Below are 16,377 nucleotides of genomic sequence, written 5' to 3'. Positions count from 1 at the left end.
TATATATATATATATATAAATAGCTTGACATTTCATCCTATACAGTTTGTCACTGTTTCCTTTAAGTCTTTAAGTATACTTCTTCTAGCTACCCTGATGATACTAACAATTTTTAAGAGCTACCAATTTCTTCTTATAGGGATACAAATCATTTGAATTTACTGGGTCCCTTAAAAAAAGTTTTGATTTTTTTGTTGTTGTTTTCCCCCCTCTCTTAATTACCTTTTAGTGATTCTCTTGAATTCTGTGTTTGGACATCAAATTTTCTGTTTAAGTTTGGTTCTTTATGAATGCTTGGAAGTCTTCAATTTTATTAAATGACCATATTTTCCCCTGCAAGAATATTATATTCCATGCCTTCTGGTCCTTCAGTGTAGATGCAGCCAGATCCTGTGCTATCCTACCTGTGGTTCCCTGGTATCTGAATGACTTCTTGATTCTTTCAATCTTAAAAAAAAATCTTTTCCCTCTTGTTCAAGGATGTTGGGGTAGTTTTCTTGGAAAATTTCCAGTAGGATGATGTCCAGGCTTTTTCTTTTGTCATGATGTTCCTATAATCCAATAATTCTTAAAATGTCTCTGTGTGATATGCTTTCCAGATCTGTGGTTTTTTTTCAATGAAGTGTTTCATATTTAACTCAAATCTTTCATTCTTTTGATTTTGTTTTATAGATTCTTGCTGCCTTGTGAAGTCATTTGCTTCTGGTTGTTGAATTCTAATTTTTAAAGACTGAATTTCATCCCTGGCTTTTTGGTCATCCTTCTTCTTCTGGTCTGATTTTCTTTGTAGGTCATCTTTCATCTTTTTTGCCTCATTTTCAAAATAGTCATTTCAAGACACTATTTTCTTGTTTTAGTTCATGTATTTCCATTTTCCAGTTTTCTTCAGCCTCTCTTAATTGTTTTTTGAATTGTATTTTGAGTTCTTCCAAAGCCTGTATCCAATTCCCTGGAGTTTTTGTGTTTTTGCTTGGAGTTCCTTGGTCCTCCTCTGTTTCATTTTGCTCTGTTCATTTCCTGAATAGAAGCTGACAATTGTAATTTCTTTTTTCTTTTTCTGTTGTTTACTCATATTTTTTTCTTCTTTCTCCCCTGTAGTTGGCTGTAATCTTGTTCCTCTCTTTATTTGCTGGATCTGTGGGTTTGGGCTATTTTCTCCTGAATGGGCTTTTTCTCTGCTGATTTATTAGGTTAAGCTGATGGTTTTAATTAGCTCTGCTGTAAGACCTTTCCCAGCTGGCAACAGAAGTTTGTAGCTACTTTCTCTGCAGTCTATAGGGGAGGAGTATTGTAGCTTAACTGCCCTCTGAAGACTTATCTGCCCTATTGATGGAATTAAGCCAGGGTGGAGTTGATCTGCAGAGCTTGATGTACCATGAGACCAAAACCTCTAGAGAAGGGGGGAGAAGGGGGTGCAAGATGGGAGTGTTTTCACTGGGATTAGGCTGCCCTCTCTGCGTTTCTCCTCCAGCTGCCTCCCTGCCATCTGTGTTCAACTCCCTGAGCCCGGCACAGCTGTGCCAACAAGGCCCTCCCTCCAGACTAGTGCCCTTGCCAGCCCAAAGATTCCAGGAACCGCTGGAGACTCAGCTCAGCACATAGGGGAGGGGTCCTGGGCTCTTCCTTCTTCCTTACCCTCAAACCCAACAGATCAAGAATTCAGGCTTTTTTTTTTTTTGTGTACTTCTTGAGCTGAGTCCAGCAGGAGGATCCCCCAGCTCTGTCCTGTTGTTATATCTGGTTTTCTTTTCCTGCAAAGCACTTTGATTTTTATGTTGGTGTGGAAGAATATCAGAGGTCTGAAGTTTTGCTGCGTCTAAGCCACCATCTTATCAGAATCCCTCCTCTTTTTTTTTTTTTTTATTAGTGGTTAGGTTTAGGATTATAGGGCAAGTCACATCTTAGGTCCTTTGCTCTCTGGAACACATTTTATTTGTTCATATGGTTTCTGGAAGGTGCAGAAGAGTCTTGTGTTATTCAAATGATCTTTTCTTTATATGTGAATGTATTTTTCTGGTCCCCTGGAAAAGTTGTTCCTGGAATTGCTAAACTGAACCATGGGGTGTGCTGGAGTTGCTGGTGAGTAGTGGATTCTCCTGACTGAGATTTTGCTTTCTTCTATTATTCTCTGCACTAGGGTGTTTAGGCATTTTGATTAGACATGTTCTGAGAAATCGCTAACCCTCAAGCTAACTATCATACTAACATACTACTTGCTTATATCAAATGCTTGCTGACTGATTTATGAAGCACATTGAAAAGCAGGAGAATATTCACAGGCTGTCACCCAGGACGAAGGGCCCTGAGTTGGTTCATATGAGGTTAAAGCAGATGGGAATGTTTAGCCTAGAGAAAAGAAAGTATGAGGGAAGACATGGGAGTAATATTTAATTATCTGTAAGGTTGTCATAGGGAAGAGGGAATAGGCTTGTTCTTTATGGACCCCAGAGTCAGTGGGTCAGTCCACAGGTATGTATTGTTGTGAGGAAGATTAATTTAGTATTAGTGTTGGATATAGCAGGAAGGGCTGGAGGATTCCAAGATGGAATGAAGGAGCAGGAAGTGGGGCTTGGACTCTGAGAGAGACTCCATAGTGGTTAGGAACATAACTGTTGCTAACCCTGGGAGATCTCAGAGTTAGGGAAAAACTGCATCCAGATTCCCTGGCATCCTGAGAGGTGGAGGCTTTCAGCAGTGGACAACAGACCTGCAGAGCAGCACCAAGTGGGGAAGTGGTTTGTGATCTGGTGGACAGCGTTGCAAACTCACTCTCCCTACCTGGGTATCTTGGATCACCTGACCTAGTGGAGTTGGCTCTTGGCATCCTGTGACCATCCTCGGATTTACCATGAGACCCCAATTGAAAGCCATCCTCAGGCCCTTTAGCTGAGCTGACCAAATATGGCTGGAACCAGGTTTGGAGGAGCTTTCCCTGTGACTTCAGTACTGCTTCCTTTGGGCCCTGCCTGGCTTAGGTCAATAGAATAGTGTAGTCAAGTCCTTCCCTTACCCCTGTGGTTTGCCCTTAGGTTGTAAGTATAGAATCCCTTATTCCCATCCTTTTTATTGTTTCCCTCAATTAAACTGTTATAAACTTTTACCTTTTGCCTGCTGGTTCCATAGACCCTAGCCTAGGAGGGCTGAGTGACTGTTGGGCCTAACTGCCATTCCTGTGACAGTTAACAGCTTGGCAGTAAACCCTGGTCTCCCTATCCTGGTTGGTCCTGTCTCTCCTTCAACCCAGTGTGAACCCACAAACCATTTAGATTACATTTTAATAATAATAGTTAACATCTCTGGTGCCCCACCAATACAGTATCAAGTACCTACTATGTGCAAGGCACCATGTGAAGTAGAACCAGTCACAATGGGCAGAAGTTACAAGCAAAGATGTGGACCCAGAGGAAGAAAAAATTCCTAACAATTACAAGCTTCCATAAGTGAAAGTGACTGCCTTGGGAAGTGGAGGCTTCCTCATCATAAGAGATCTTTAAGCAAAGGTTGGATGACTAATAATTTGGGATTCCCATGGAGGCTCAAGTTGGACTATATGACCTCTAATATTCTTTCCAACCTTGAGAATCTAATTTTGACATATAAGAAGACTTGGTAGTTAAAAGTATTATATTCAAAAGGGAAAAGCTAAGAAATATTATTATTTTGAAACTATCATCAATACTAAGTATTGGTTCCAAGGCAGAAGGGCAGTAAGAGTTAGGCAATGAAGGTTAAGTGACTTGTCCAGGGTCACACAGCTAGAAGTGTCTGAGACTAAATTTGTACCTAGGACTTCCTTATTCTAGACCTGGGCTCTATGCACTGAGCCACCTAACTTCCCCAAGGAATATTATTAATAGCTAGCATGGATGCTGTGCATGCTAATTAGTGGCATGAAAGTAATTAATATTTCCCCAAAACAATGATATACTGTGATTGGGCTTGCTTAATAGGTTATGATATAATATGTAAGTCATTTTGAATGTTTTTTTTTGTTTTGTTTTGTTTTAGAGGCATCATAGTATAGAGGAAAGAAAGCTAGATTTGGATACAGAGTTCCTTAGTTCAAATTTTGTCTTTTCCATTTAATGTTTATATGACCTTGGTTGAGTCAACCTCTTTGGATTTTAGTTTTCTCATGTTTTATTCAAATTATGTAACCAAAACTATTTTGAGTCTCAACTTCAGCATACTTGAAAGAGTCAGGACATTTTTTTTTTAAAAGTTGGAGTTAGAAAAAGAAAAATAGGAACAAAACTTAGACTGGCATTTAGAAGAGTCTAGTCTTAATTTGAAAGAACTTTCATGCCATCATATCTTTTTCAGAATATAGCTGAAATGTATGTTTCCCAGTCTTTAGCTCATTTAATTTACTTATTAAACTTAAAGAGGATTTACTTAACAAATGGATTCATTTGAAAGACTTCAGATATGCAATGTAATTTTCAATGATGCAAAGGAATCTGTAGTGAAAACTAAGTTTTTGTTCGATGACATCAGATTCAAATGCCAGTTTTAATCTTTTAACTCTTCACATTTAAATTTTTGACCTTTAAAAGATGCCTTACCTAAAAAATTAAATTTCTGCTCTTTAAAGTAGTGGGCTGAAATAAGAAAAATCCGTTCTTATAATTTCTTTTCAAGTATGTAGTAATATAATACTGTAATATATAGTAATAGTAATACCCTATGTAGTAATACAAAATTTTCAAAAGTTCTCAAGATAACTAGAGGACTATGATATAGGTTCAGTAAAAGACAAAAACAATGCACACGTGATTATTAGTGTCTATTTTGTCATTTGTTATGTCTCATCCAATTTTAAAGCTATATCCCAAATCTTTATTTTCTTTGTTTCTTTGTTGCGATATCTTACCATCTCAACCCAATCATGAGTGAACAATACTCCAACTAGCAGAGCAGAGAGCTTTGCTAAGGGTCATGCAGCTGTAAGACCTGTCTTTCTTTAACTTACTATTGATGACAATGTCTTCATTGGCCCCACCCCTTTGGCTCTTCCCCTTTTCATTATGCCACAGGACCCTTTTTAAAAATCTCAGCTCCGTCACGGTTCCTGACACAAATTATGGCTTCCCCATGAAAACAGAAAATCTAATGAGAAAATTTAACAGTGCACTGGCAAGGAGAACAAATGTACAGGTGTCATCTTGAAGTTCACTCAAGCAAAATATTAGTTTTTCACATTGGTATTATTCATGCGGAACATTAACTATTCTGAAAACGTATGAGGAATTAATCAGAAACAACACTATATTTTCCCCCAAAAAACAAAGTTCTCCCATAAAAGATATTACTAAGTACTGTAAATACTGGATTTAACTTACCCTACCATTAGGAATCCCTGGTACAAAGGAACAGATGCAAAATAGAAGACTGAAGAAAACACAGCCTTAAAGAGAGAACACAATAAATAATAAAAAGAAAACAATGAATGAGTTTTTAGTAAGTCACATTTTCATTATTCTTCATGCAGGCTTCTCAAAGTACCTTATTATTAAAATCTAATTAAAATCCAATAAAATAAAACGGAACAATCAAATACTCTACAGTAACACTTATAATCTTTTTTAAATGCCATAGCCCTCTGTGGATATGCCAAAAACAAAAAAGGTTTAAATACCTGCATAGTGGAAATAATAAGGCCCCTGTGCATGACAAATTGACCAAGTGCTGCTGATCTTTTGTAGCTGTTTCGGCCATGTACCATTAGCAATCTGCCAATGTGTTTAAATTGTGTGATGGAAAAATCTGCTGCCAGAGAAGCTTGTTTTCCCTCCTTAAATGAAAACAAAAGAAAGTCATTTTAAAATGCCATATGACTTGAAAATATTACATTTCGAAAAACACTTTTACAACTCACATATGTAAAATTTCAGTATTTTGAGTATATTTTTAATACACAAATACACATAGATATATATAAATACTTCATGTGTATATGGTTAAAGATAGATAGTAGTTTATAATTCAAATAGTTCATTTCTCTCATTTAATAGATGACAATTTTCAGTATGTTTCTTGAATATGTATGTATGTCCACCGGTGCTTTATGAATAGTTTGGACAGACATACACAGCCATTATGTTTGGAAAGTCCAATAACATTAAATGTTCATATCAAAAGGAATGTTTTTCGTGTATCTCTTTAAGAGTTTAGTTACAGCATTCTCCAAACATTACAGATTTCTAATAATCTAAGGAAAAACACAAGGTTACATAAAATTACTTTCCCAAAGTTCTAAATTGCCACTTTTTGCAGGAGATGTGGGAAAAGGAAATCAAGAATGGAACTTATGCCAGAAACCAACTACTAAAACATTAGGTATTTTTCAAAAGAAAGAAAACTACTGGATCTGGTTGTTAAATCAAGTTTTTCATTCCTATTCATTTATTTATTCATTTACCTGCGCAGCCATAAATTCATTCATTCATTTATTTATTTGTTTGGCCATCCATTCACTTATTTATTTATTTGTTTGTTTGTTAAACCCTTACCTTCCATCTTGGAGTCAATACTGTGTATTGGCTCCAAGGTAGAAGAGTGGTAAGGGCTAGGCAATGGGGGTTAAAGTGAGTTGTCCAGGGTCACACAACTGGGAAGTATCTGAGGTCAGATTTGAACCCAGGACCTCCAGTCTCTAGGCCTGGCTCTCAAACCACTGAGCTACCCAGCTGCCCCCTAAATCAAGTTTTTTAAAGACATCAAAGTGAAGATATGAACATATGAAAATACCTTTCCTTCGATTCCAATTCCACAGTCAGCTGCTTGGATCATGCTGACATCATTTCCTCCATCACCTAAGAAGAAATAAAAACTATATTCGCTACTCATTATTATTCTCTCCTCTCTACCTATACTCAGTACTGCAAATGCTTAAATTCCAGAAGCAGATGAACATTAGATTGAAATTTGAAGGTTAAATCCCATTTTGCTCATGGCTCTTAAGGTAACTCTTTGTCTGGGCAACTTATGAAGTTTTGCGGGATAACACCAAAAAAGTTTTTAGGTGAAACTTTCTGAATCTTATTACAAATGGTACTTACTATTGCCACCTACTGACTGATTATTGGTTTTGTTTTTGTTCAAATAATGCTGTAGGCACAGAGAAGGAGTGACTTACCTATTGCACATGTACGTTTGCCTGTGTGTTGTTGCAATAATTTAACAATATGTGCTTTCTGTGTAGGTGAGCAGCGACAGCAGACCACTGCAGGACACTGACATGCCAGCTCTACAAGTTCATGCTCATAGTATTTTAAGCAAACCTTGAAAAGAAAAATTTTTTTACTATATTTTGATTTTTCTAGAACAACTTTAATAATATAAAGTTCTGTTTAAGTTGATATACCAAAGCATGGAACATTATTTTCCTTTTTCAGATGTGAGGCTTTGCTGCCTTTTTTGGAATTATTTTATAAAGTGATTGGATAAAGTATAGATATTTTAATTAAGGTGAAATACAGAGTGAAGATGATATAGCTGTATACTTACTTGCACTCTAAAAATACTTACCAAACCATATCCTATGACATATAAACCCAGTGAACCTAAATACAATTTTAAAAAATCCATGTATAAGAAAAGTTGGGCTTGGATAGATTAGGTCTTCAAGATTTAGCTGGAGGCATGAAAGTACATAGAACCAGAAAAACTAAAAACAACAAAAAACCCCATAAAATTTCACAATAAATACTCAGTGGATGTGATATCTATTGCTGTGAATGAATAGAAATTTAATGGTGTGGGGGCAGCTAGCTGGCTCAGTGGATTGAGAGCCAGGCCTAGAGATGGGAGGTCCTGGGTTCAAATGTGGCCTCAAACACAGCCTCAGACACTTCCTAGCCATGTGACCCTGGACAAGTCACTTAACCCCCACTGCCTAGCCTTTTCTGCCTTGTACCAGCTCTTCTGCCTTGGAACCAACACATAGTATTGATTCTAAGACGGAAGGGTTTAAAAAAGAAAAATTAATGGTGGGGGGAATCTGGACTCTTACTTTCTCCTATTCCTCACCTCAGCTGATGTAGTCACAGGATATACTAACGGATGATATTACCTCATGTGTTAACAAGACATTACCATCTTGCCATCCCTTTATAAAGCCACAGCTATGTGACACAGTGGATAGAGTTGTGGGCATGGAATCAGGAAGACTCATCTTTGTGAGTTCAGATGTGCTCTCAGACACTCTCTAGTTGTGTGACCCTGGGCAAGTCACTTAACCCGTTTGCTTTAGCTTTCTCATTGGTCAAATGACTTGAAGGAAATGGCAAACCTCTTCAATATGTTTGCCAAGAAAACCCCAAATAGGGTCTCAAAAGTTGGGCATGACTAAATAACAACAACATCCCCGGGACAATTTTTTCTGATTGAGATACAAAGGACAAGGTCATTGTTTGGGCTGATAACTATTGTGTACCTGGAAGCATTAAAGAGCTCAGCCTGACTCTAGTAAAGGTAGTACAAGGCAGTCTGGTCCTAGAGCACTTGTGGGGTCTCCTCCAGGGGGAGGAAGGGATTTCTCTCCTGCCTATCTCAGCACAGAGAATAAGTTGGTCAGAGTCCAAGTCCAAGTTCCAGGGGCAGGGGCACATCTTTCCAGACAGAGAGACAGGAAATCACTCCAGGCAGGAGCTTCAAGAAATGGGTTGGTTATGGACTTAAGAGCGAGAGCCCTGGGAAGAGAGAACTGGATTACAAACAGAAGCATATCCTAGGGCTTAGCTTTGGAACTTTCCCAACAGACATGGCACCATGAAGGGAAGCTTTATGAGAACTCCATGAGGAGAAAAAGGACATCAAGGTCCTGCAGTTCTCAAGTAGTGAGTGACTTTGTCGTATATATTTGCTGCACAAGTCTTGCTGCCACTGTACTCAAAGTTTGTGTTTACTTCTTCCACTGACAAGTGAATATTTGTTGAAGAGTGTTTCTCATGTTTAGGGTGGGGAATGTTCTGTAGTTGTTAATTTTACTATGCCATGTTAGTAAACATGGGAAGATAGTGGAAAACAGAGGTCGAAATAGAATATCTAAATAAGCCTAATGTAGAAAAAGAAATTGAACAGGCCACAAATGAAATTCCTAAGAAAAAAAGCATCAGGGCCAGATGGAAGTGGAATTCTAACAAACACTTAAAGATAATCTAATTCCAATATTAAATAAATTAATGAGAATAATTGTTAAAAAAAAAGCATCTTGCCAAATTCCTTTTATGAAACAAATATGGTGCTGATACCTAAACCAGGAAGGGCAAAAACAGAAAGAAAATTATAGGCCAATTTCATAAATGCATATAGATGTAAAAATCCAAAATAAAATATTAGCCAGGAAACTACAAGAATATATCACAAAAATTATACATAATGAAAAAATAGGATTTATACCATATAGGCAGGGATGGTTTAATATGAGGAAAAATATCCACATCATTGATTATGTAAACAACTAAAGTAACAGAAATCATATGATTATATTAATACATACAAAAAAAGCTTCAGACAAAATATGATGCTATTCAACCTATTAAAAACACCTGAAAGCACAGGTATAAATGAATTTTTCCTTAGATTGATAAAACAATCAGTAAATATAACTATAAAGAGGGATAAGTTAGACACCTTCCCAATAAGATCAAGAGTAAATCAAGGATGCCCATTTTCACCAATATTATTTTATACTATGCTAGAAATGCTAGCAAGAGCAATAAGGGAAGAAAAAGAAATGGAAGGAATCAGAATAGGCAAAGAGGTAATAAAACTATCCCTTTTTCCAGATAATATGATAATATATATGGTAAATCCTAGAGACTCAACTAAAAAATTAACTGAAAATATCAGTAATTTTAGCAAAGTAGAAGGATAGAAAATAAAATCACATAAAATAATCAGCTTTTCTATATTCCACTAATAAAGTCCTGCAAGAAGAGATAATAAGTGTGAAATTAGAATTAACTCTCCTCTTGCCTGTTTTTAGCTAATCAAATCAAGAACTTAAAGTACTCCTACTTACCATTAAGTACAAGAGTTCACAAGTCACTTACTAGAGTAAGCTCACACCTTCAAAGGCCACTGCCCCCCTCCCCCTGGGCAGTATTAGGCAAATCCAAAGACTGCTATTGATTTCTGTGAAGAAAGGGGAGTGACAGGAAGTGACATGGAAAAGAGAAGGGTAAAAGAAGAGACCAGCATGGTCTAGGTCCAAGTTTGGAGTGAGTGGCTGACATCCCAGACTTGGCTTGGAGGAGACTTTTACCCTGGATCCTGCAATTGGTTTGCTGGATGAGTGGCTGAGATTCCTGCCTTGGTTTTGGACAAGGCTGCACTGGTGGAACTCTGGCTTAAGACATCACCCAGACTTCTGGGTAAGGATTACGGGGAAATCCACGTGGAGACAAGGGACTTGGGGAAGCTCCTGCCAGGTTTGAGCCTGAGAAAGGCTGGTAGGCTTGTTAGGAATCTGTCTCTTAATCTACATTTACACTTTCACTCTTTCCACCTCTTTGTAAATAAAAACTGCTAAAAGTCATTTTGACTTAAGCTAAAATATTTTAAAATTGGCAACCACACTATTACTCTATAACTTTCATATTTAGCATAAAACCTAAATTTAAACTCTTACAAGAGATAAGTCATTTACAATAGGAAGACAAAGAATAAAATACTTAGGAGCATACCTGCCAAAAGAAACCCAGGAGCTATATTAATATAATAACAAAACACATTTTATACAAATAAAGTCAGATTTAAATAAATGGAGAAATATTAATTGTTCATGGATGGGCAGAGCCAACATAATTAAAATGACAATCCTATCTAAAGCAATCTACTTATTCAATGCCATTCCAATTGAACTAAGAAAAAATTTTATTAAGTGAGAAAAAATAACAAAAAATTCATTTAGAAGAACAGAAGGTCAAGAATATCAAATGAATTAATTTAAAAAATGTAAAGGAAAGTGGTTTAGCAGTACCAGATTTTAAACTGTATTAGAAAGTAGTAATTATCAAAACTATCTGGTACGGGCTAAGAAATAGGAAAGTAAATCAGTGGAACAGAACAGACATACAACAACTAGAGTAGTAGAAGATTATATAGTAACCTTGAATTTGACAAATGTAAAGATTAAGCTTTTGCGATAAGAATTCACTATTTGGTAATTAAATTGATCAGGGAAAAAAAGAAAAGAATCTATATGTTTAAAAATTTATAGCAGCTCTCTTTGCGATGGCAAGGAACTGGAAATTGAGAGGATGACCGTCAATTGGGAAATAGCTAAAGAACTTGTGGCATATGATTGAGATGGGATTTTACTGTGCCATAGAAATGAGGAGCAGGCTAATTAAAAAAACCCAATGAAAATTTTGAAGAGTAAAACAAGGAGAACCTAGAAACATTGAATACAACAACAGAAATAGTTTAAAGAATGACTTGTATATGTTTATCTCCAGAGAAAGAACTGATAAACAGAAACAAGAAAAACAATTTTTTCTATGTACATATATCTTTTTTTGTCAAATGATACCTTCTGTAGTGTGGGGAGGGGAGGGAGATATCTAGGAATTTTAATGTAACAATTATTTTTTTTTTAAAGTTAGTTGAGGCTACTAATGAGAATGCTCATTAGAAGCATATTGATTGGGGCATCTGACTTCTAATTTGAGGGGCAGATACCCTTAGGGTATGAGGTAATTACAGTCCTCTAGGAAACCATACCATCCCAAATTGGTAATGTAGACCAAAGGAAGTACTGCTAAAATTTTGGCTATTAATGAAACCTATAGTTTATTAAATTGATATAAATATAATAATATATATATGCATATATATATATAAATAATGAAAAGAACATATTCAGGCTTATGTTTGTGAATGATCTATGGTAAGGATGGAGTTGATAAGATGTTCTCACACATGTAACAAGTAATGAAGGGTGGACAGCTGTACCTCACAAAAAGGTTCTACATGACTGAAAATAAGAGTATAGCTCAAGATATATTGTGGGGGGACTGGAAGTTGGTTGGGTAAAAGAAGGCAGTTGTAAAGCTGTGGAAATTTTCCCATGGGGGGGAAGGAGGAGAAAAGGGGAAAAGACAGAGAGAGAGAGAGAGAGAGAGAGAATGAACATGTTTACGTTCAGGAGTGATATAACTTTTATTTTAACTGTAGTACTTAGATGCATTAAAATCCCAATCTCAATTCTTATGGATAGTTGGACAGAGCTCCATCAGGGAAATGTATTCATTTTAGTTAAATTAAAAATCAGTGTCCAGAGACCAGTGTAGTTAAGTGCAAAAAAATTTATTACAGTTCAGTTACCAGACTGCAATCTATGTCAATGCATGGGATAGATCAAATCATGTGTACATGAAAATATTGCTTCAGAGTAGATTATTTTGGTTATCTGCTTGCCCTAGCAACCAATCTCCAAAGATGAGTATTCTCTTTTGATTAAAGAATATTATTTTAAGGGTTGTGGGGAAGAGGTCAGGGTGTTTTGTTATCCTTATATATTGAGAAAGAACTCTGGATAATGATCTGACAGCTGATATATATTAGCAAAGGGCACACAGACAAATAGAGCTTGAAATAAATTAGGTTAGATTTTTAAAAATAGGCTCTAAGTAACTAACTGGAAGTAAAATTTAAAATATCCTAGTGTGCTACTCTATAGTTATTTAGATACTCATTATAATTAGATACATACTACTAAAAGGAATAGGAACTGTGATTTCATGGGTATAGTGAAACAAATGTTATATTTCTGAGAGTATTTTGATGGTCAGGGGAAGACAGACTTGCATGTGAATGCCTGTTAGCTCCCTCTCTCTGTCTATCAATATTACTGGGACAAGGAGGGAATTTCTTTGAATAGATGGCTTACCAAAGAATGAGCTAGCACTGATAGCTAGAGGAAGGGCTTTCCTAGTGGGTAATGCTGGTGGTATCCTTGGCTGGTTGAGGCCAGATCCTCTTCTAGCCAAAAGCCTCCCCCTGGGTAAAATGGCACTACAAGGGATCCTGTTCAGAAATGGAGTCCGACCTGAGCAGTCAAATCTCAGACCCTTTGTCCCTCAAATAATCTCCCTTTATCTGACTGCAAATGGATTTTATTTATAATAGATCGAGGTAACTGAAAGTGGGGAGAGGATGGAGGTAATAGGGAAGACCTAAAATCTAAATTCCACAAAGTTCTTCCCCTTGGCTAGCCAAAAGGCTGAAACCAGAGGTTCACCTTCCCTTCCCCTAATTTCTATTCTATCCATAATCTATACTATTGGAAATATGGTAGGGTCCTTCTATAAGGCAGGTATAGGCTAGAGACTTTGGGGGTCTGCTCCCAGAGTCCTAGATCCCTCAGGAATTTCGAGACCTCAATCTCTTTAAGTAGATCTGTAGAAGCTGACAGAAACACCAGGCTTTGGGGTATGATTGTCCAAGAAACCATTTGGGCCAGCTCTTGATAAGTCACTAGACGAGCTATTCTCCCCCTCTCACTCTGAGATCCCCAATCAAAAGCCTCTAGTCCAGGTCTTTTCCTTCCCACGATACCTTGCTCTCCTCCAACCAATGGTCCATGTCAATCAAGGCAGCTTCCAACATTTTAAAACAGGGGTTGGCAACCTTTTTGGCCGTGAGAGCCATAAACGCCACATTTTTTAAAATGTAATTTCATGAGAGCTGTACAGTGCTCACAGTGCTGCTCCTGTAACAGCGCCTGAAAAAAAATTGGCTTTATGGCTCCTGCAGAAAGAGCCATATCTGGCCCTTAAAAGAGCCATACCTTGCCGACCCCCGTTTTAAAAGATTGCCTTAACCCATTCTGCCTTTACAATAGGAAACTCCTGCTAGTTCAGGGCAGCACTTTTGCAAGGATGGGGGCTGATTGAGTGGATCAATCTTATCATTTTCCTTCACTTAAAGTAACTTACCAGATGTACCCCAGGACTTTTCTACATCTCAAATGAATCAACTACAGGTGTGTCAATATGGCCTGAATATCTTCATTTGATCAAGGCATTTCAATTATAGGAAATCTGTTAGAACTGGTTGGGAGGCCACTGGATCAGAGTTTGTGTAAAACCAAGAACCAAGTATCTAGCTCCTTAGTGTTATCAGCGACAAGTCTCTGAGAATAGAGTGCCTTTGCCTCAGCCCTAGTCTCCATCTCTTCCCTAATTCCTGTGAGATTTAGAAGACCTGAGGGTTTGGGCCTTTCTCAGCTCTGGGGAGGCCTGAGTGTCTAGGTAATAGCTTCAGGAGTGGAGGATGGAGGGCACAGGTTGAGCACAAGGAGGAAAACAGATTTGAGGCTTGAGAAGAAGCCAAGCAGAGAAGTGATGTCATAACTACAGGAATTTAGTGAGTATCCCATGGAGAAGGCACTTCCCACAGGCAGGCACTGTGGGTTACCTCCTTTGCTGTGTGTGCTCAGGTTGAGCCCAAATTCCTCTGGACTTGGCATGGATTCATGGAAGACTTTTTCATAGCCTTTTGGGAATTGTTTCATCTGGAATCTACCATCAAAGAATATACCTATCTAAAAGCTAAATAAGTCTAGCTATACAATTTATATTGATCAAAAATCAAGGCAAGACATGTCCGGATGGGGCGAATAGGCTATAGCATTCAAAAATCACCTCCAAGGGATACTCCAAGAACCCAGAGAGGAAATGTAGCAGCTGCCCTTGTGACCCACTTCAGAACCTATGCTGCAACTTATCTGCAACTTAGAGACTTAAGAGTATTGCAGAGAATATTGAGGAGTTAAGAGATACATGTCAGAGATGGAACTAGAAGCCATCTTTCTGAATTAGAGGCTGGCTCTTCATCTACTATATACCAGGCTGATTTTCTATGAGATGAATAAGTTTTGAAAACTAAATACCAGGGTACTGGATTTATTTGAATCCAAAAATCCTCAGTTAAGAAAGAAGACGTTACTACATTAATTTAGTTCTGCCTTACCTCTAAAGAGTCTCCAGCTATGACTAAGGCACAGTCATGCTTTCTTCTAAAGGCATTCAACTCCAAGTGAGCTTCTCCCCGATTAGTTACCTTAATTTGAGAAAATTATTTATAAAAGAAGATTTAATCTAAAAAATAATGGCATAGTCAATTTATTTAAGAGTACAACTGCAACAAAATACTTAAAATGGGGGCAGCTGGGTAGCTCAGTGGATTGAGAGCCAGGCCTAGAGGTGGGAGGTCCCAGGTTCAAATCTGGCCTCAGACACTTCCCAGATGTGTGACCCTGGGCAAGTCACTTAACCCCCATTGCCTAGCCTTTACCACTCTTCTGCCTTGGAGCCAATATGCAAGATGGAAGTTTTATCAGAAGGGGTCCGGGACACAAAAAAGGTGAAGAATCCCTGGTATTCTATGCTTTAAGGTCCCTTCTTGTTCTGACGGTCTTTGTCCTACTTTGTCTTTTCAAAAAAAGATCTTTGGGGGCAGCTGGGTAGCTCAGTGGATTGAGAGCCAGGCCTAGAGATGGGAGGTCCTAGGTTCAAGTCTGGCCTCAGACACTTCCCAGCTGTGTGACCCTGGGCAAGTCACTTGACCCCCATTGCCTAAAAAAACAAACAACAAACAAACAAAACCAAAATACTTAAAATATTGTTATTCAAAAGGACAACGAATAATATAGATATTAAAAGTGTTATTATAGAATAGTTCTCATAGAAACATATTATGTATTTAAACTTAGTTTTCCCTATACTAGAAATTCCAGAGTTTCATAAAATTGAGATGAAATGATTCAGAATTGTATTAAACGCTCTTCATGTGCTGTTCCCTAATATTTGCTATGGTACTACCTTAAGATAGATAGGTAAAGGAGAAAGGAATAAATACTTACATAGTACCTGGCTGGGTTAACTGCTTTACAATTATTTTCTCATTTGATCCTCACATCAATTGAAGGAGGAAGATGCTATTCTACCCATTTACAGGCAAGGAAATGGAGGCATATAAAGGTCAAATGATTTACTCAAGGTCAGACAGCTAGTAATTATCTGAGGTCATATTTGAACTTAGTCCTTTCTGATTCCAAGCCCAGCATTCTATCCATTGTGCTACCTACCTGCCTCTAATAGGGGCCAAATCTATGATAACTCCCTATTGATTTGCAGTTTGAAATGATGGAGAGTTGCCTAAGGCCCTGAAGGTTTAAGTGACTTGTCCAGGGTTATACAAATAATATGTATCAGATGTGAGACTTGAACCTAGGATTTCTTGGCTCTGAGGACAGCACTCTATAATATGCTGCTTTTTAAGATACGACCACAATAATGATTATTTGACTCATGCAGTGCTTTCTCCAGTGAAGTCATATTAATTACTCCGTGGAGATGATGTCAG

General features: G+C 37.6%; 1 protein-coding gene across 1 annotated transcript in view; it reads right to left on the bottom strand.

Annotated features, from left to right (window-relative positions):
- ATP9B (ATPase phospholipid transporting 9B (putative)) overlaps window positions 1-16,377 on the bottom strand; it is a 506,373-nt gene that overhangs the window by 50,109 nt on the left and 439,887 nt on the right. Inside the window, exons 21-25 of the mRNA XM_044683481.1 lie at window positions 14,983-15,072; window positions 7,139-7,283; window positions 6,751-6,815; window positions 5,639-5,794; window positions 5,343-5,407 (exon numbers count right to left, since the gene is read on the bottom strand). Coding sequence (XP_044539416.1) covers window positions 5,343-5,407; window positions 5,639-5,794; window positions 6,751-6,815; window positions 7,139-7,283; window positions 14,983-15,072 — 521 coding nt within the window. The remainder of the gene's footprint in view (window positions 1-5,342; window positions 5,408-5,638; window positions 5,795-6,750; window positions 6,816-7,138; window positions 7,284-14,982; window positions 15,073-16,377) is intronic.

This window comes from Gracilinanus agilis, chromosome 1 (assembly GCF_016433145.1).
Source record: "Gracilinanus agilis isolate LMUSP501 chromosome 1, AgileGrace, whole genome shotgun sequence".
In the NCBI taxonomy this organism is placed as follows: domain Eukaryota; kingdom Metazoa; phylum Chordata; class Mammalia; order Didelphimorphia; family Didelphidae; genus Gracilinanus; species Gracilinanus agilis.
The sequence above is the reverse complement of the archived record's forward strand: the minus strand, read 5'-3'. Positions and strand labels throughout refer to the sequence as shown.